The 16187-nt window shown below is 39.6% G+C and overlaps 1 protein-coding gene across 2 annotated transcripts in view; it reads right to left on the bottom strand.

Moving 5' to 3' along the window:
• Nucleotides 1-16187, bottom strand: part of LOC109429221 (cardioacceleratory peptide receptor-like) — a 346376-nt gene that overhangs the window by 61423 nt on the left and 268766 nt on the right. For both annotated transcript variants that reach the window (XM_062856330.1, XM_062856331.1), the window contains one exon: nucleotides 3935-4070. In XM_062856330.1, the coding sequence (XP_062712314.1) occupies nucleotides 3935-4070 (136 nt within the window). The remainder of the gene's footprint in view (nucleotides 1-3934; nucleotides 4071-16187) is intronic.

The raw sequence follows: 16187 nt of genomic DNA, 5'->3' as shown, positions 1-16187 counted from the left end.
GTACCCCTGAAAGGGGTCAGACATGAAAATGCGACAAACCCATACATGCGACATATCAAATTGCGGCATTTTCGATAACTTGATGAACGGTTTTCATTAAAATAGTCTCAAACCATATCTGAATCGGTAGTGTTCCGGAACCGGTTCTGAGTGTCCCGCCGGAAAGGGCCAGATATAAAAGTGAACCAAACCCATGCATATGACACATCAAAGCGCGGCTTTTTTGAAACCCTAATGAAAGGTTGTCAAGAAAATAGTCTCAGACCATATCTGATCCGGTTGTGTTCCGGAACCGGTTCCGGGTGTTCCGCCGGAAGTGGCCAAATATAAAAGTGAACCGAACCCATGCGTGCTACATATCAAACCGCGGCTTTTTTGATTACCTAATGAATGGTAACCAAGAAAACAGTCTCAAACCATATCTGAACCGGTAGTGTTCCAGAACCGGTTCTGAGTGTCCCGCCGGAAGTGGTTAAATATTGAAGTGAATCAAACCCATACATGCGACATATCAAACCGCGGCGCTTTCGATAATCTAATGAATGGTTAGCAAGAAAATAATCTCAGACCATATCTGAATCAGTAGTGTTCCAAAACGGGTTCCGGGTGTCCCGGCAGAAGTGGCCAAATATAAAAGTGAACCAAACCCATGCAAGCGACACATCAAACCGTGGCTTTTTTGATAACTTGATGAACGGTTATCATGAAAATAGTCTCAAACTATCTCTGAACCGGTAGTGTTCCGGAACCGGTTCCGGGTGTCCCGCCGGGAGTGGCCAAATAAAATAGTGAACCAAACCCATGCATGCGAAACCTCAAATCACGGCTTTTCAGATAAAGCCTGTATCCGCAATAATCGGGACACAGAAATACAGCTGTAACTCTGCAATAGATACATTGAAATTGCTCAAACTTGGTCTAATAACATCTTAAGTTGTGTTCATTTCACATATGAAATTTCATGTGAGTCGGTGCAGTACTTTATGTTGTAGCAATGAAAGAGTAGAATGTGCGCCATTGAATTTTGTACAGCCCCTAGTTTTGCTTGTCAGCGCTGTAACTTTTGAACACAAACCTCTCAATCTACATCTGTTGCATAGGCAAAATTTCAAAAAAATCGATGCGCTACCAACTATTTTATAATCGAAACATGTATTAGGACTGAACGTGATTTAAGCCTCACAGGCAGCAATTAGCCAGCACCCTTTATTGTTTCGATTGTACTATTGAAAGTACTATATCAATAATCATCAAATTTCGCAGGCATAATATACACATCATCAACTACCTTTTGTGAAAATTTCATGAAAATTGGCAGAGAAATCCAAAAGTTATGAATAGGCAAACATTGCACATGAAAAGCACGAAAAATTTTCACTAACACTCACCTCTTTCCATACCACTAGCTTTCAAACCAATTGATAAAAGTTGATGAAATTTTGCAAGAAAGTGTCTCTATAAGTATTATAACTGCTAACGAAATTTCATATTTATTATCACAGAGTTTTGAACTGTAGCGTAAAAGAACCATCTATGTATTATGCGAAAATTGGTTATGATTGTACAAAATGCTTAAAACCACGTCGGTTTTTTTTTTATCCACAGTTAAAAATAGTGCATCGATTTTTATGAAATTTGCCACAAATAATAAACATACACCAAAGTGTTCTCAGTCAATTATTTGGCCAATTTTACCGATTCATAACAGAGCTACAGCCGTACTTCTGTGTCCCAATTATTGCGGATACAGGCTTTAACATGATAAACAATTGGCAAGAAAATAGACTCAGACCAAATCAGTGTGTTATGGAACCGATTCCGGGTATCCCGTCGGAAAAGGTCAGATGTAAACCAATACATGTCACATGTCAAATGATTTATTTGGTGATCTGATGAACGGCTAGCAAGAAAATAGCCTTAGACCATATTCGAGACAACAGTTAGTGTCCGGGAACCGATTTTGAGTGTTCAGTCATAAGTGGTCAAATACAGAAGTGAACCGAACCTATGCATGGGACACATCAAATCGCGGCTTTTTCAATAACCTACTGAACAGTTAGCCAGCAGAAAGTCTCAGATCATATTTGGGAGAACCGGTAGTGTTCCAGAACTGGAAACTATTTCCACAATCACCATCTACCCACCAGCAACAAAAACTCCCACCCCCAACCCCAAAAAGAGGGTATAATATAGAATGGAACCAAACAATAGCGGCTTTTTGATAATCTGAAAATAGTCTCAATCCACATCTAAGACTGTTAATAGAGTTGCGGGTGTTTCACTGAAAGTGGTTAAATATGAAAGTGAACCAAAATCATGCATGCCACACATAAAATCGCGGCTTTTTCAATAACTTGCCGAACGATTAGCAAGAAAACAGCCTCAGATCACATCAGAAACTACACACCTAGAAAATATCATGTATTTTTAAGTGTCCTGAACCTGATATATACGAGCATCTTCAAAAACTCAAATTTAGAGGTTATAACATGTAAATTTACGTCTTTCAAGACACCCCAAAATAAAACTTATTTTTTCTTAGCGTCTAGCAATCGCTAGAACCTATTTGACAGATAAAACATAGAAAAGAAAAATATTGTCATGCATGGGATTTGAACTCAGGATTTGCTGATCGTGAGCCACGTCGCTTACCTCTCGGCTATTTCACCGAGTTAGATTGTGGCTGATGAACGTGATACTGGTTCTACGTTTCTGGTGAAACGAATTTGTTGACGTCTAACGCAACCAACCAGCACTTACTTGATGCGCGTAAAATTGAGTCCAATTTGTGATTCAGTCTTGAAAACGTTTACGTGTTTTGGTGATTCCGTTTCGTGGAAATTTCAGAATTTCTAAGTGTGTACCGGTAGTGATTTGAAACTGGTTCCGGGTGCATGCGGCATGTCAAATGCCTGCGGCACATCAAGTAGCGGAGTAAAGAAAGTGAACAAAATCAATTCTAGCGATTATTCAAATCGTGGCTTTTTGATAGTCTGGTAAACTTTGGATAAGATTAAAAGTCAAGAAATGGCCAAAGTATTCATATATGCAAGAGAACAAAATTGTGACCAAGGCGAGCTCATCAAATCGCACCATTTCAGATTCCTGCTGTATTTATATATAGTGGGATGGATCATCGGGGGAAAATTATGATTTGATCGCATCAACACCGATTTTTTTTTCAATTTCCTGTTGCGTCTAAAATTACTGCTTAAAATTTGGGTGCGGCTGGATGAGCCCTCGCTCTTCTCATTGCAATTGAAATTTGAATGGAAAAATTCGTTTTTTTTCCATTTTTCTCACAAGGAGGTAAAATTTTACATGAATCGTGTTACCAAGGATGATACAATAAAGCTTAAAGTGTGCTAAAGAAAACTTGGTCGAAGATCGTCAAGTGATCTGTGGTTGTGAATAATGTTAAGCTGGTCAAGCATTCAACTGAGAGGTTTGATATTGTTCAGCTATGTTTTGTCGTTGAACATAACATCGGAATATATGCCATCAATAAGTTTCACAAGTGGGTGTATTGTTAAAATAAAATTGCTTATCTAATCTAAAGTGTTCCCAGGATTTCGAGCATGTCGACTAATATCGAAGGAAAGATCATGAGTACATATTCGATGAGAAAGGCACTATCACCACTAGGTGGATTAATCTGGGTTTTTTTTTTGTAGGATGAAAATGGGATTCACATGCTTAATAAGGGAACCAATACCCTAGTAACATTTGCATTGATTTTTGAACAACAACCTGGCTTGGTGTACTAGTTACCTCCGCACCTATATTTAACAATCAGAAGAATGTTAAGAGCTGATTTTATAAATGTGTACACAATTGGTGGGGTCTGAAAGTTTTGCAGGACATACATATTTTTAGAGGTCTTACATGGTTTTAGCGTGAATAAAGAAAGTTGAAAATGCATGCAAATGTGTACCTGCAATCGCCAGCTGCTTGATGAAGAAGTTCATTCGGGATTTGCGGTTCTTGTTCAGCAGCAGCGTGACCAGCACGGCCGAGTTTCCCAGCACAATCACGGTGAAAAGTGCCCATAATACTGCAAATTGTTCAGTCTGGAAAAAAAGATAAAGGTTGATGGTATAAATGTATTGGCTTTGATTAGTGATTGCACTTGCATAATTTGGTAGTTTGTAATGCGTTTTCATTCCGGTTCCGAGTCTGAAACTTCAATTGAATCGAAACAGACGTATACGTAACGCTAGGCTTGGCTCCCCCTACCCTTATCGCGTTCCGTAATTTGCGACATTTGCACCCATTTAGACTCGACCGAAATTCATTACCATCACAGTCGAATTTCGCACACGACTTCGCAGCGGCTGGCGTGCACAAGTTCGGTTGAGTTCATGACAGAGGCGTCGGATGCACAACAGGTAAACAAAATAAATTTGATTAGTGTGAAATTTCGCTGGAAAATGATGATTCAGTGGATTCTCAAATTATCACAGTGTAGTCTAAACATTAATGAGAAACCCAATAATGCCAAACTGTTCTAGTTTACATAACGAGGCATCAGAAACAAAGCTCATCTCTGTTCCGAGTACAGAGCTCGTGATTATAACAAGTAGTTATTTTAACACATGTACCGTATATGTATGTATTATCGGTACTTGCATGCCCGTTTGGAATTTTATAGATACACAGGCTTTGTTTTGCTCCGAGAAGACTGAATGATGGTACTTACAATCAATCAATGAAAATTTGCTGCAAATGATATGTTGCATTACTGAACTCTGTATGGCATTGGTCACATGTGGAGTCCTAAATTCAGTTGGATGAAAATAGGTGATAGCTTGGCATTGTTGAATCAATAGAGGGAGAACATGTATTCGATTGTTGATTCGCTCTTTATGGCACATAGGTCATTGAAAATGAAAGGCAGTTCTTCAGTGGCTTAGAAATGCGTGCGAACGTTGACCAAAGCCGCAATGAAACGCAGTGAAATCTTCATAAAAGGGTAAATTACGTTTACATGGCTTACATAAGTAAATGACTTAGCTTACATTTTTATAGCAACGAAACAAATTGTTCCACTTCCTTTCCCAGCCAGACCCGTTGGTCAACTAATCACATTTCTGAGTCCTCTCCTCTGTGGGTCATTAAAAGCCAGTAAAGCAAACATACAAGCATCCCGCATCATAATTACCTTTCATTTTACAAATAGTAAACGCCTCCCGACTTTCAGCTATCTCCTCACGATCAGCAATTTGCACGATCGCTTTACAGTAGCTAAGCTCCAAGCGTTGTTCTCTGCGTCGTCTGTTCCGGGTGTGCGTCTCAATCTCCCTGTCCGACCTGCGTGCCGGTAAAACCCGAAGACGTGTAACATATCACATAAAACATAGAATTATCGTCCTATGCCACGAACAACCCCCCACATACCGATGTCTCGAGCCGCCGCCACCTCAAGACTACAGCCGCCACTATAGCTCTCACAGGCCGCGGAGAAAATTGAGGCAATTGATCACGAGAACATGCTATTAAATCCCACATAATTACTGCCCGTTTTGCAGAGTGTAGGAAATTGAATTATGACTTTGTAGCAACACCATCCAGGCGCACACTGACTGCTGCATTATTATTGTTGGTTGGCCGTGTCGTGCGTCGTCGGCCCGGTTGTCGTCGTTACTCTTAACACATTGTTGGGCGGTTCTTTGCTTATCATCGTATCTGATTTTAATTTGATTTATGGGCTGCCCGACTTTAGAGTCGCGAATTAAGTAATTACACGCGAATCATGATCATTTGGAGATAAAATCGCAAATGAATCGGGAATTACTGGGATTATTGGTAGCTTCAACTTACAAATAACTTCTTAAGATGATTCGATGATGTTCAATAAAGCGATTACAAGGCTTGACGTAAATACAAAAGTATGGCAAGATCGCTTCTTGATCTTTTCAACCCGTTTGACCCCAGGTAAAAAATAAAAGTTCAAAAAATTGTCAAGAGCCCATTTCTCAACAGAATTCAAACAAATTTTGAACACAAACTCGCACAACACTATAGTTTTGGACAGTGAAGAGAATTGTCAGACAAAAGAGGCAGAAAACAAGCAACAAAGAAGACGCGGCGATTACTCTTTATCCCAACTGGTAACAGATAATAACATGATCTCGAAAATTTTTGTTGCAGACAAAACGGAACCTGAATTTGTTGCGTACTTTTCAACTCGTGAATAATCAATTATTACCAACCCAAAATCCAAACTTTTTGATGATACATCTTCAGCAGCGTTGCGGTGTTTACCGTCTCGAAGCTTCCGCTCGAAAATAACAATACAAGCCTTAAAAATCACTAAACTCGTGGTGCGCAATCTTTGTCCTATTCTTTTCAAGTTGGGACAAATCTATGTCGCATTCGGTAGAATGTCGCAACAAATTCAGGTTGCGACAAAGTCATTATTGTTGCGCGATGGGTGAATTTTGATTCACTGGTTTTGGAAATATACGGGATCAACATTTTCTTGGACTTCTGGACGGAGGAAGGCCGGTGGGTCACTGAGTCAAGTCGGGCATAAATAAGGCCAAGTACGATTTGCACCCCCATAACTTTCTTATCAACGAAGTTTTTCAATGGGAGTTTGCACATTTCGTTGCCCAACGATAGTTGATGTTGCTACAGGTTCAAATTTGAGATTTTCCGATAGGTTTCTTTTGAGTTTCTGAGGAATTCAACATTTCTGAACCCTTCTATTTTTTTGTTTTCAAATGAAATTAAACATTAGATATTATTCCCTTATTGAACCCATAGGTCATCGGACACAATTTTTGAACATGTGTTGCCCTTGTAGTACTATTAATATTTCCTGAATATCTCGATGGATTGTCCGAATCCACCCTTACAAAACATGAACACTCGAAATAATCAGGTATTAATAAGGATAATTTTCAATTATTTTTATCGCTTCTATTTGCACCAATACTTGAACAACTGTATAATGTTTTTATATCAATGAGCAGTATAAATTTTGGACGATCTGATTGAAGTCATAGCTTGACTACAGAGAACCGTAGATGGACTACAATTAGACATATTTGCATGCGGAAAACAACGGTTAGCTCCAGAAACCAATACTACATCGAACAGGAGTAAGTAAAAGCCTCGACCAGATACCTGAGTACCCGGGATGACCTAGCTGAAGTCAAGCCTTGAGTTCATTGAGCTGTAGATAAACTGTAATCACATGTTTTACCTATGTGGAACCTCTGTGCACTACATGAACTCATATTCTATCTTGTGTCAAAAAAGGTCTCGCACAACTATTCCTAGGAAAATTTGATGACCTGAGCGAAGTCATGTCTTGACTTCTCACAGAACCATAGACGGACAACAATGAGAGTTTTATGCACGCGGAAAACAATGGTTAGCTCCAGAAACCAATACTACAAGTGAATTCCTCGACTAGACTTCTGAATACACGGGACATCTTGATTGAAGTCAGGCCTTGAGTTCTATGAGCTGTTGATGAACTGTAATCACATGTTTTGGCAGTGTAGAATCTCTATTGACTACATGAACTAACATTCCATCATTTGTCAGGGAACAGGTCTCTCACAACTATTCCTAGGAAAATTTGATAAACGAAGCGAAGTCATGCCTTGACTGCAGAGAACCGTAGATGGACTACAATTGGACTTATTTGCATGCGGAAAACAACGATTGCCTCCAGAAACCAATACTACATCAAACAGGAGTTAGTAAAAGCCTCGACCAGATGCCTGAGTACCCGGGATGGCCTGGCTGAAGTCAGGCCTTGAGTTCATTGTGTAATCACATGTTTTACCTATGCAGAACCTCTGTGCACTACATAAACTCATAATCTATCATGTGTCAATGAGAGCACAACTATTCTTAGGAAAATGTCATGACCCAAGCGAAGTCATGCCTTGACTTCAGAGAACCATAGACGGGCAACAATGAGAGTTATTTGCACGCGGAATACAATGGTTAGCTCCAGAAACCTGGCAAAAGTCAGGCCTTGAGTTCTATGAGCTGTAGATAAAATGTAATCACATGTTTTACCTGTGTGGAATCTCTGTGCACTTCATAAACTCATATTCCCCCATGTGTGCATGAGTAGGTCTCTCAAAACTATTTCTAGGGAAATTTGATAAACTCATTCGCTCATGCCTCGATTTACTCATAACTTGACTTCTCCTACTCCTGTTCGATGTAGTATTAGTTTCTGGAGGCAATCATTGTTTTCCGCATGCAAATAGGTCTAATTGTAGTCTATCTACGGTTCTCTGTAGTCAATTCGAGTGATTGAGTGATGGTGCTTGTTTGTCCTTGAGATACGTCAGCAAAAAATCTGTTTAAAAGCTGTGAAAACTTACTTGATAATTGCTGCATTATAGCCCGAAGGACGATACTTCAAAGCAGCTGCGGGTCCGCACCGTTGGATATCCTATGGAATGCACTACATTACCAATTTCAAGGTATTTCCGTTTATGAAACTAGTAGCCACTCAATTTACGGTACGCCATAGATGAAGCAAAACAATTGTCCAGAGGCATCAGGCGTTTGAAAGCTCTATCTGGGTACAAGTATTGTTACAGCTTGTGCTGTCGGTCAATACCTAACCGGCATTATATCGAAAATCCACAAATTGCTTGCCTACCTGCATGTCTGCTGCAACTATGATCGCTACTGCATATGTGTGTTCTATCTGCAAAAATAGTGAAACCGATCCATCCAAAATAATCGGGTGTAAACAATGCGGTCGGTACACGCATTTCCAATGCAAGGGGATACTCGGGAAAGCAGTCAAAACAGCAAGAAAAAAACCTTTCTTCTGTTGTATGGAGTGTGCTGATCTGAGTAACCGATCATCCAGTTTGCAACACAACCAGGGTGATATTATGAATGAACTTCGAGAATTGGGAACGGTTATACGGGAGTGCAGGCAAGAATCGGCTTCGTTGCGCAATATATTCCAGCATCTACAACAGCAGATGGCCGAGCTCATCGATACTAATAGACAGATTGAGAAATCGCAAGAGTTTTTGGGGAAACAATTCGATACCATTCAAGCTGCTTTCGGTGAAATGCGAGAGGATATTGCTGGGTTAAAATTGAAGTCTGATACTACATCGAAGACAATCGAGGCTTGGCATGGAAAACATAAAGAACATTCGTCAAGAATCAAACACCTTGAAATGGCAGTGGAAAAAATGAATCGATCGTCCATCTCTAAACACGCAGTCATCCTCGGGATACCTGCGAGGGAGTCTGAGAATGTTATGGAAGTTGTGTTCAGTATCGGCAGAATGATTCGTTGCACGGTGAGAAGGGAGGATGTTGTTACGGCTAAGCGGTTACGCGTCGCATCTACTAGTTCGTGTCCACCCATAGCTGTCATCTTTAAGTCTGATGCAGCCAAGGAAAATTTCTTTGAGGATAAGCAGAGGTATGGTACTCTGTTGGCATCGACGATTGCAGTGTGTTTTTCTGGAGTAACAAATAAAGTAACCATTCGAGATGCAATGACAACATATACTAGGGAAGTTCTGCGAGAAGCGAAGGAAAAACAGGACATCTTAGGAATGAAGTATATCTGGTTAGGTAGGCATGGAAAAATACTAATGAAACGATGCGACAAATCCTCTGTCGTTCAAATAACTAGCAAGCAGGAGTTGTATGACTTAACCAAGACAAAAACCTTGGTACGTTACTCATAGTGCATGAACATTACTCTCTTGTTATCAATTGCAGATAGCTTTGAAGTTTCTTGAAATGATGAATTATTTTTACAACGATTTTAGTGAATTAAATAAAAACCAAAGTGTTATTACCAGTCGCTATAAATTAAAAGTTTTGCAGTTAAATATACGGGGAATGAATCAACTGAGTAAGCTAGATAGAATTAAGGAAGTTTTGTCAACGTTTTCTGGAAACATTGATGTTTTGGTGATAGGTGAAACCTGGGTTAAAGAAAATCGTATAGGGATTTATTCAATTAGTGGTTATAGCAGTATTTTCTCATGCCGTGATGATGCCCAAGGAGGTGGATTGGTTATTTATGTCAGGGAATCAATTGCATACAAGGAAATTTCGAACGAGCCCTGCAACGGCTTCCACCATCTTCAAATACACCTGGACGTCGCTGGTTCACCGTTTTTTCTGCACGCCGTTTATCGACCTCCGTCCTACAACATGCATGATTTCTTCTCTAAGTTAGAGACCATGCTAGCATCGTCGAAGTCCTACGCTTGTACGATTGTAGGGGACGTAAATATCCCAATAAACTTACCTACCTGTAATACTGTGCACGAATATCTAAACCTGTTGCAATGCTACAACTTTATTCCTACCAATTCTTACGCAACCAGATTGGCAAGCAACAATATACTAGATCACGTAATATGTTCAGAGGCTTTACAGTCCTGTGTGGTTAATGAAACTGTAGTTTGTGATATAAGTGACCACTGCTATGTCCTATCCACATTTTCGTTGCTGAAACCCGTATTAGAGATGGTCGGGTTTCAGATTTTACAGACCCGAACCCGACCCGTACCCGAAAAATTTCAAATTTCAAAACCCGTACCCGACCCGAACCCGAGAAAAAAATTTTCGTCAAACCCGGACCCGACCCGAACCCGAAAAAAATATTTCTCATGAAACCCGACTAAAACCCAAGTTCAAAAATAATTATCAAATGTAATGTGCATGATAAATCAAGCATTTTTTATGTACCAAATTTTCTGCACTGGTACCAAAACCCGACTTGAACCCGGCTTTATTCAAACCCGACCCGACCCGAACCCGAAAGTTTTGGAATTTTTAAAACCCGGACCCGACCCGAACCCGATTTTATTTTGAATTTTCAAACCCGAACCCGACCCGTACCCGTCGGGTTCGGGTTTCGGGTCTGAAAACCCGAAACCCGACCATCTCTAACCCGTATCAGAAAAAGTGCTTCAGACCACTGTAATAAATCACACGCAGCTCAACAATGCCTTTATTGCTTCCATGAACCATTTGCCAATGGGAAACGCAGAAGAAAAACTAAAATACGCTATTCAATCGTATAAACAGTGTCGGGATAGGTTCTCGAAAGTTGTTACAGTGAAGGCTAGGATCAAGGGCTACTGTCCATGGATGACTTTTAACTTGTGGAAATGGATACGGTTGAAAGAAAATTACGTCAGAAGGGTTCGTAGACACCCTACCGACAATGAAGCGCAACGGATGCTACAGCACGTTTCAAGGCACGCGCAGAAGGAAAAAGAGAAGGCTAAACGTGAATACTATTTGACCTTGTTCAACGGAAATACCCAAAAAGAAATGTGGAAGAATCTCAACCGAACAATCGGGAAAAGTGATAAATCGAACGATGATGTGATTCTTCAAATCAATGGCCAGGATACTTCAGCCGGAGTAGACGTCGCAAACCACTTCAACGACTTCTTCTCTTCCATCGGACCCCAGCTTGCTTCATCTTTGTCGAGTGGCATGGATGTAAACAAATATAGCACTCTTCAAAGGATACCAAACTCTCTTTTCCTGCGTCCTGCTACTACAGAAGAAGTTGTCCTGAAAATAAAGGAACTGGATACTAGAAAAAGTGCTGGACCGGATGGAATTACTGCAGCGTTCGTCAAGACCCACCATCAAATCTTCTCAATACTACTCCGAGATATGTTCAACGAGTGTGTGGAAAGCGGATATTTTCCAGATTTTCTAAAAGTAGCAAAGGTTACACCTATACACAAGGCCGGCAGTCGGAAGGATGTGAATAACTATCGACCCATTTCAGTTCTCTCTGTGCTCAGCAAAATTCTAGAAAAGCTACTGGTGGATAGATTACTGCACTATCTACGAGACCGTCATGTTTTATACGACAACCAGTTTGGTTTTCGACTGGGGTCCAGCACGCTCACTGCAGCTAACGAGCTAGTTGATGATATCTACGAGGCTATGGATACACGAAGAATTACTGGAGTGCTTTTCCTAGACCTGAAGAAGGCGTTCGATACAATTAATCATGACATGCTGTTAAAAAAACTTGAGTTCTATGGTGTACGAGGAACCTGCAATGCTCTAATTAAAAGTTACTTATCAGATCGCCAGCAGTTCGTTTCTGTGAATGGATCAAGAAGTTCTCTGTCACCAGTTCGAGTAGGCGTTCCTCAGGGTAGCAACCTGGGCCCACTTTTATTTCTAATATACATTAATGACCTGCCAAACCTCAAGTTGAACGGTAAGCCACGTCTATTCGCGGATGACACATCTCTGTCGTATAAAGCCAGGGATGTTTGCGAATTGATTCGTCGAATGAAAAGCGATATGGAGTTGTTATACGGTTTCTTCAACGAGAATTTGCTGTCGTTAAATCTCAGCAAGACAAAATACATGATATTCCACACTCCTCAGCTCAGAGTACCTTCGCATCCCGAGTTGGTTGTAAACTATAGAAAAAGTTTCAAGTTTCAAATATCTCGGCCTGATCAAGGATGGAAATCTAGTGATCATGATAGGATCCCAAATGTGTCGCGGTTGGAAGGCATCGCGCGATCATAGCAACAACGATAGAATTTTGTCGTCAAGCATTCATAACAAACCATGCTCCGCGAATAATGGATCTCTCGGCATGTGCGGCCGCGATGCGATCGTTATCATGAAGTCGAAATGATGAATTTCGATTTTCGGTCACTTTTTGTGCATTCTTATTACTGAAGCTTCACGATCTGCATATGAATGTAATATTCCAGATTATGAATTTTGATTTCGGGTGCAAAAGTGGCCATGAATCGTGATGAATAAAGTTTATCGCGACTTGTTACATAATCCGATAATGATAGATCCCGCGATAAAGCGTGCATCAGATGTTTGATTACTCTGTGATACGAGCACAGCGTGAGGGTGTCGCATCATGCTACCGTAAGAGCAACGGCTATCTTTGATTGTTCGTATGGTGCATCATTTATCGTTAGAAGTGATTTTCTTCCATCCTTGGGCCTGATTTTTGATACAAATCTCAAATGGAATGACCACGTATGTAAATTACATAGCGAAATAAGCGCAATATGTGGTATTATGTGGAGACTTTCAACCTTGTTGCCGCAACAACAACTTCTTACGTTGTACTACGCTTTCGTTCATTCCAAACTCTCGTACCTTGTATCAATCTGGGGAGCCGCCAGTCTACCAGTGTTACGGAAACTGCAAACCCTACAAAACCGTTGTTTAAAAATTGTTTACCGCAAGCCACGACTTTATCCGTCGGTTGATCTGTATCAGCACTCTGCGATGTCAATCTAACCAATCCCTGCGCTTCGTGAGCAGCAGAATGTGGTGCAAATACACAACCTACTATTCAACCCTATTGCACACCACAATCAAGATCTCTCCAGGGCTCAGCATACTTATAACACAAGAAATCAAGTTGCAGCCTTCTATCGTCCCGGTCGGTTGGTTGGAGAGAATGAGTAGAGGGCTCTCAGCCTGCCCTTGCAGGCAAGTAACATGTAGTTCTCCTATCCTCCTGCCTCTGACACTTGCCCAAGTTTCCAGCGAAATTCAAAACCACCATATCGACTGCTGTCCTCGTACCGAACATCATCCTGCTTCTGGTCGATCGTTATCCTCGTACTGAAGATCATCTGGGACGAACTCAATCAGGCACTAGGAGAGCCCTCGCTCACTCCACCAAAGACCACTCCATCGTCGTCGCTTCTGGCAACCCGCCGGTGCTCGTCAAGTTGCAGCCTTCTATCGTCCCGGTCGGTTGGTTGGAGAGAATGAGTAGAGGGCTCTCTGCCTGCCCTTGCAGTTTTCAGCAAACTTCAAAAACCACCCTACTGTCTACACATTCCATCGAACTTGGTATCCGGTCGGTGTCCATCCAACAGCAGCTTTCTGCCATCCCGGTCGACTCGGTGATCCTGACAAGCAACCATCACCGTAAGCTGTTATTTACATTCGTAATTAGTGTATTGTAATGTGTGTTAAATACCGGCACTTCCTTCAAAGAGACAAAGTCTCACTGGAAGTGCCATTGAATTGTTATTATGTTGAAAAGAAGAGGAGGTTTTATGCCTTTTGGAGAAGAGGTTCAAAAGGAACTTCACTCCAAGGGGCTTTTCCCTGCTCCAAATAAAGAAAGAATTAAGAAAAAAAAGGCATAAATTCGCTTAGTTTACCAAATTTCACTAGGAATAGTTTTGAGAGACCTGCTCATTGACACATGATGGATTCCCGAGCAGAGGAGAATAGCAAATTAATAACTACAAAAACACATAACCTGTTTTTATATCTTGTTTTGTTATTATTAAATTATCAAGGCATAACTTTTCCATAAGAAACTTTGTTGGACAATCTCATTCTGTTATAATCAAGCTATTGATATACATTCATTAAATTACATTTCCATAACATGTTTTGCTATTGTTGTACTATTGATCAACTTATCAACAATAGCATAACAGCAACAAGTTTTGAAAACAAAACAACAATTTGAAATTTATGACCTGTCCCTTTGTTTTGTTCCATTTTTGTACTCAGTTAAGAAGATTTCTGAACGAATTATCTGAATAATTCCTTAAATAATATTCAGAAAACGCTTGAAAGTTCTAAAGAAACCCTTTGATTAATCCCTAGAGAAGTCTTAAAAGAACTCCTAGAGAAACTTTCTTAGAAATTCCAAAAGTAATTCTACTGTGAAAATATTGGAATTCTTGGAAGAATATTTTGATTTTTTCTGGAGAATCCGTCGAAAAAACTCCGAGTGAAATCCTGAAGGAAATTTTCAGAGAAAATCTTACGATGAACTTTCGGACCAATGAACACAGGAAATTCTGAAGCAATCCTTGAAGGGATTCTATGCAGAATTCTAGAAGAATTTCTGGAGGAGTCTTTGAAAGCCCGTGAAAGATTCCGTAGAAGAACTCTCGAAGAAATTTCTGGACGATTTTTCGGATCTATTTATGGAAAAGTTTATGACAAAATCTATCGATGAATTTCTGGAACAATTACATATAGGACAAATTCCTGAAAAAAGTCCCTTGATAAATACAGAAGAAATTTCTGACGGAATCCTTAGAGAAATCGATGGAGAAATTTCAGGAAAAATATTGCAGAAATCGATCGTGAAAGTCCTGAAAATCATCAAAGGAAGTTCCGGAGAAATTTTAGCAATTTTTTGGAGGAATCTTTGTAGAATTCAGGAGAAACGAACGAAATTCACAAATTGCCATCGACGACCAAACTTTTTCAAGCATAATTACGTGTAGAAATTACTAAAGTTCAACTATCTTGCGTTGTAGTGAATCAACCTCAAATCTCTTAGAATGAATTAAAAACTGAATTTGATATCACATAACAAATTTTGCTCTCCGATTATTATCAATGACATATTAGTAACAAAATTTGTTATTGAAATATTTTCCGAATCCACTGTTATTATGTTGTTATCGAAACTAACAAAACAAGTTATTAAAATGGTTTTCCAGGAACTTTTTTTTGTTATGATATTTGTTATTTTGCCGCTTATGACAGATAAGTTTATAATATAATATGTTATGTTAATAACTTAAAAATAACACAAGTTTACAAAATAAAACGAAAGTCGTGAACTTCTGTCAACGACCAAAATTTTTGAAGCACAATTTAGTGCTGATTTTGAAACCGACCTTTAAAAAATTTTAAGTAGAGCAGTTTTAGAGTTATAGCTGAATATCGAGTTTTGCAACTTTTCAAAATATGTAATTTACTAAAATTCAAATATATTGCGTTTTGTTAAACCAATTTTAAATCTTTTTCCATAAATTAAAGGCTGAATACAATACCATTCGATCATCTGAATACAGGTTTTATGTCACATTAATGAAATTCAAGATATTGGGGAGTTTTCAAGGCGATCTTCTTAAATTTTAGCAAAAATCCCAATTTTTTTTGAAGAAATATATTTTTTACAACAAAGAAAAAACAACTTAAAAATTCTTTCTTGACGTTTATTTGATAAATCATATGTAGGCGAGTTACAGTAAAAATTTCATCTCAATCGGAGCATTGATTACGGAGAATGAGACATTCGAAGTGAGCGACTTTGCTTGAAAATAGAACAAAAATCGATTTCAAATCATCAACCTTGTATGGAAAGTCGAAAAAATTTCCGCTCTTCTGTAATTTTTTTCTTTCGCGTTTTCGAACTCAGGGCATGATTCTAC

Source organism: Aedes albopictus, chromosome 3 (assembly GCF_035046485.1).
Source record: "Aedes albopictus strain Foshan chromosome 3, AalbF5, whole genome shotgun sequence".
Lineage (NCBI taxonomy): Eukaryota > Metazoa > Arthropoda > Insecta > Diptera > Culicidae > Aedes > Aedes albopictus.
Note: the sequence above shows the minus strand (reverse complement) of the source record. Positions and strands in the feature narration are given on the sequence as shown.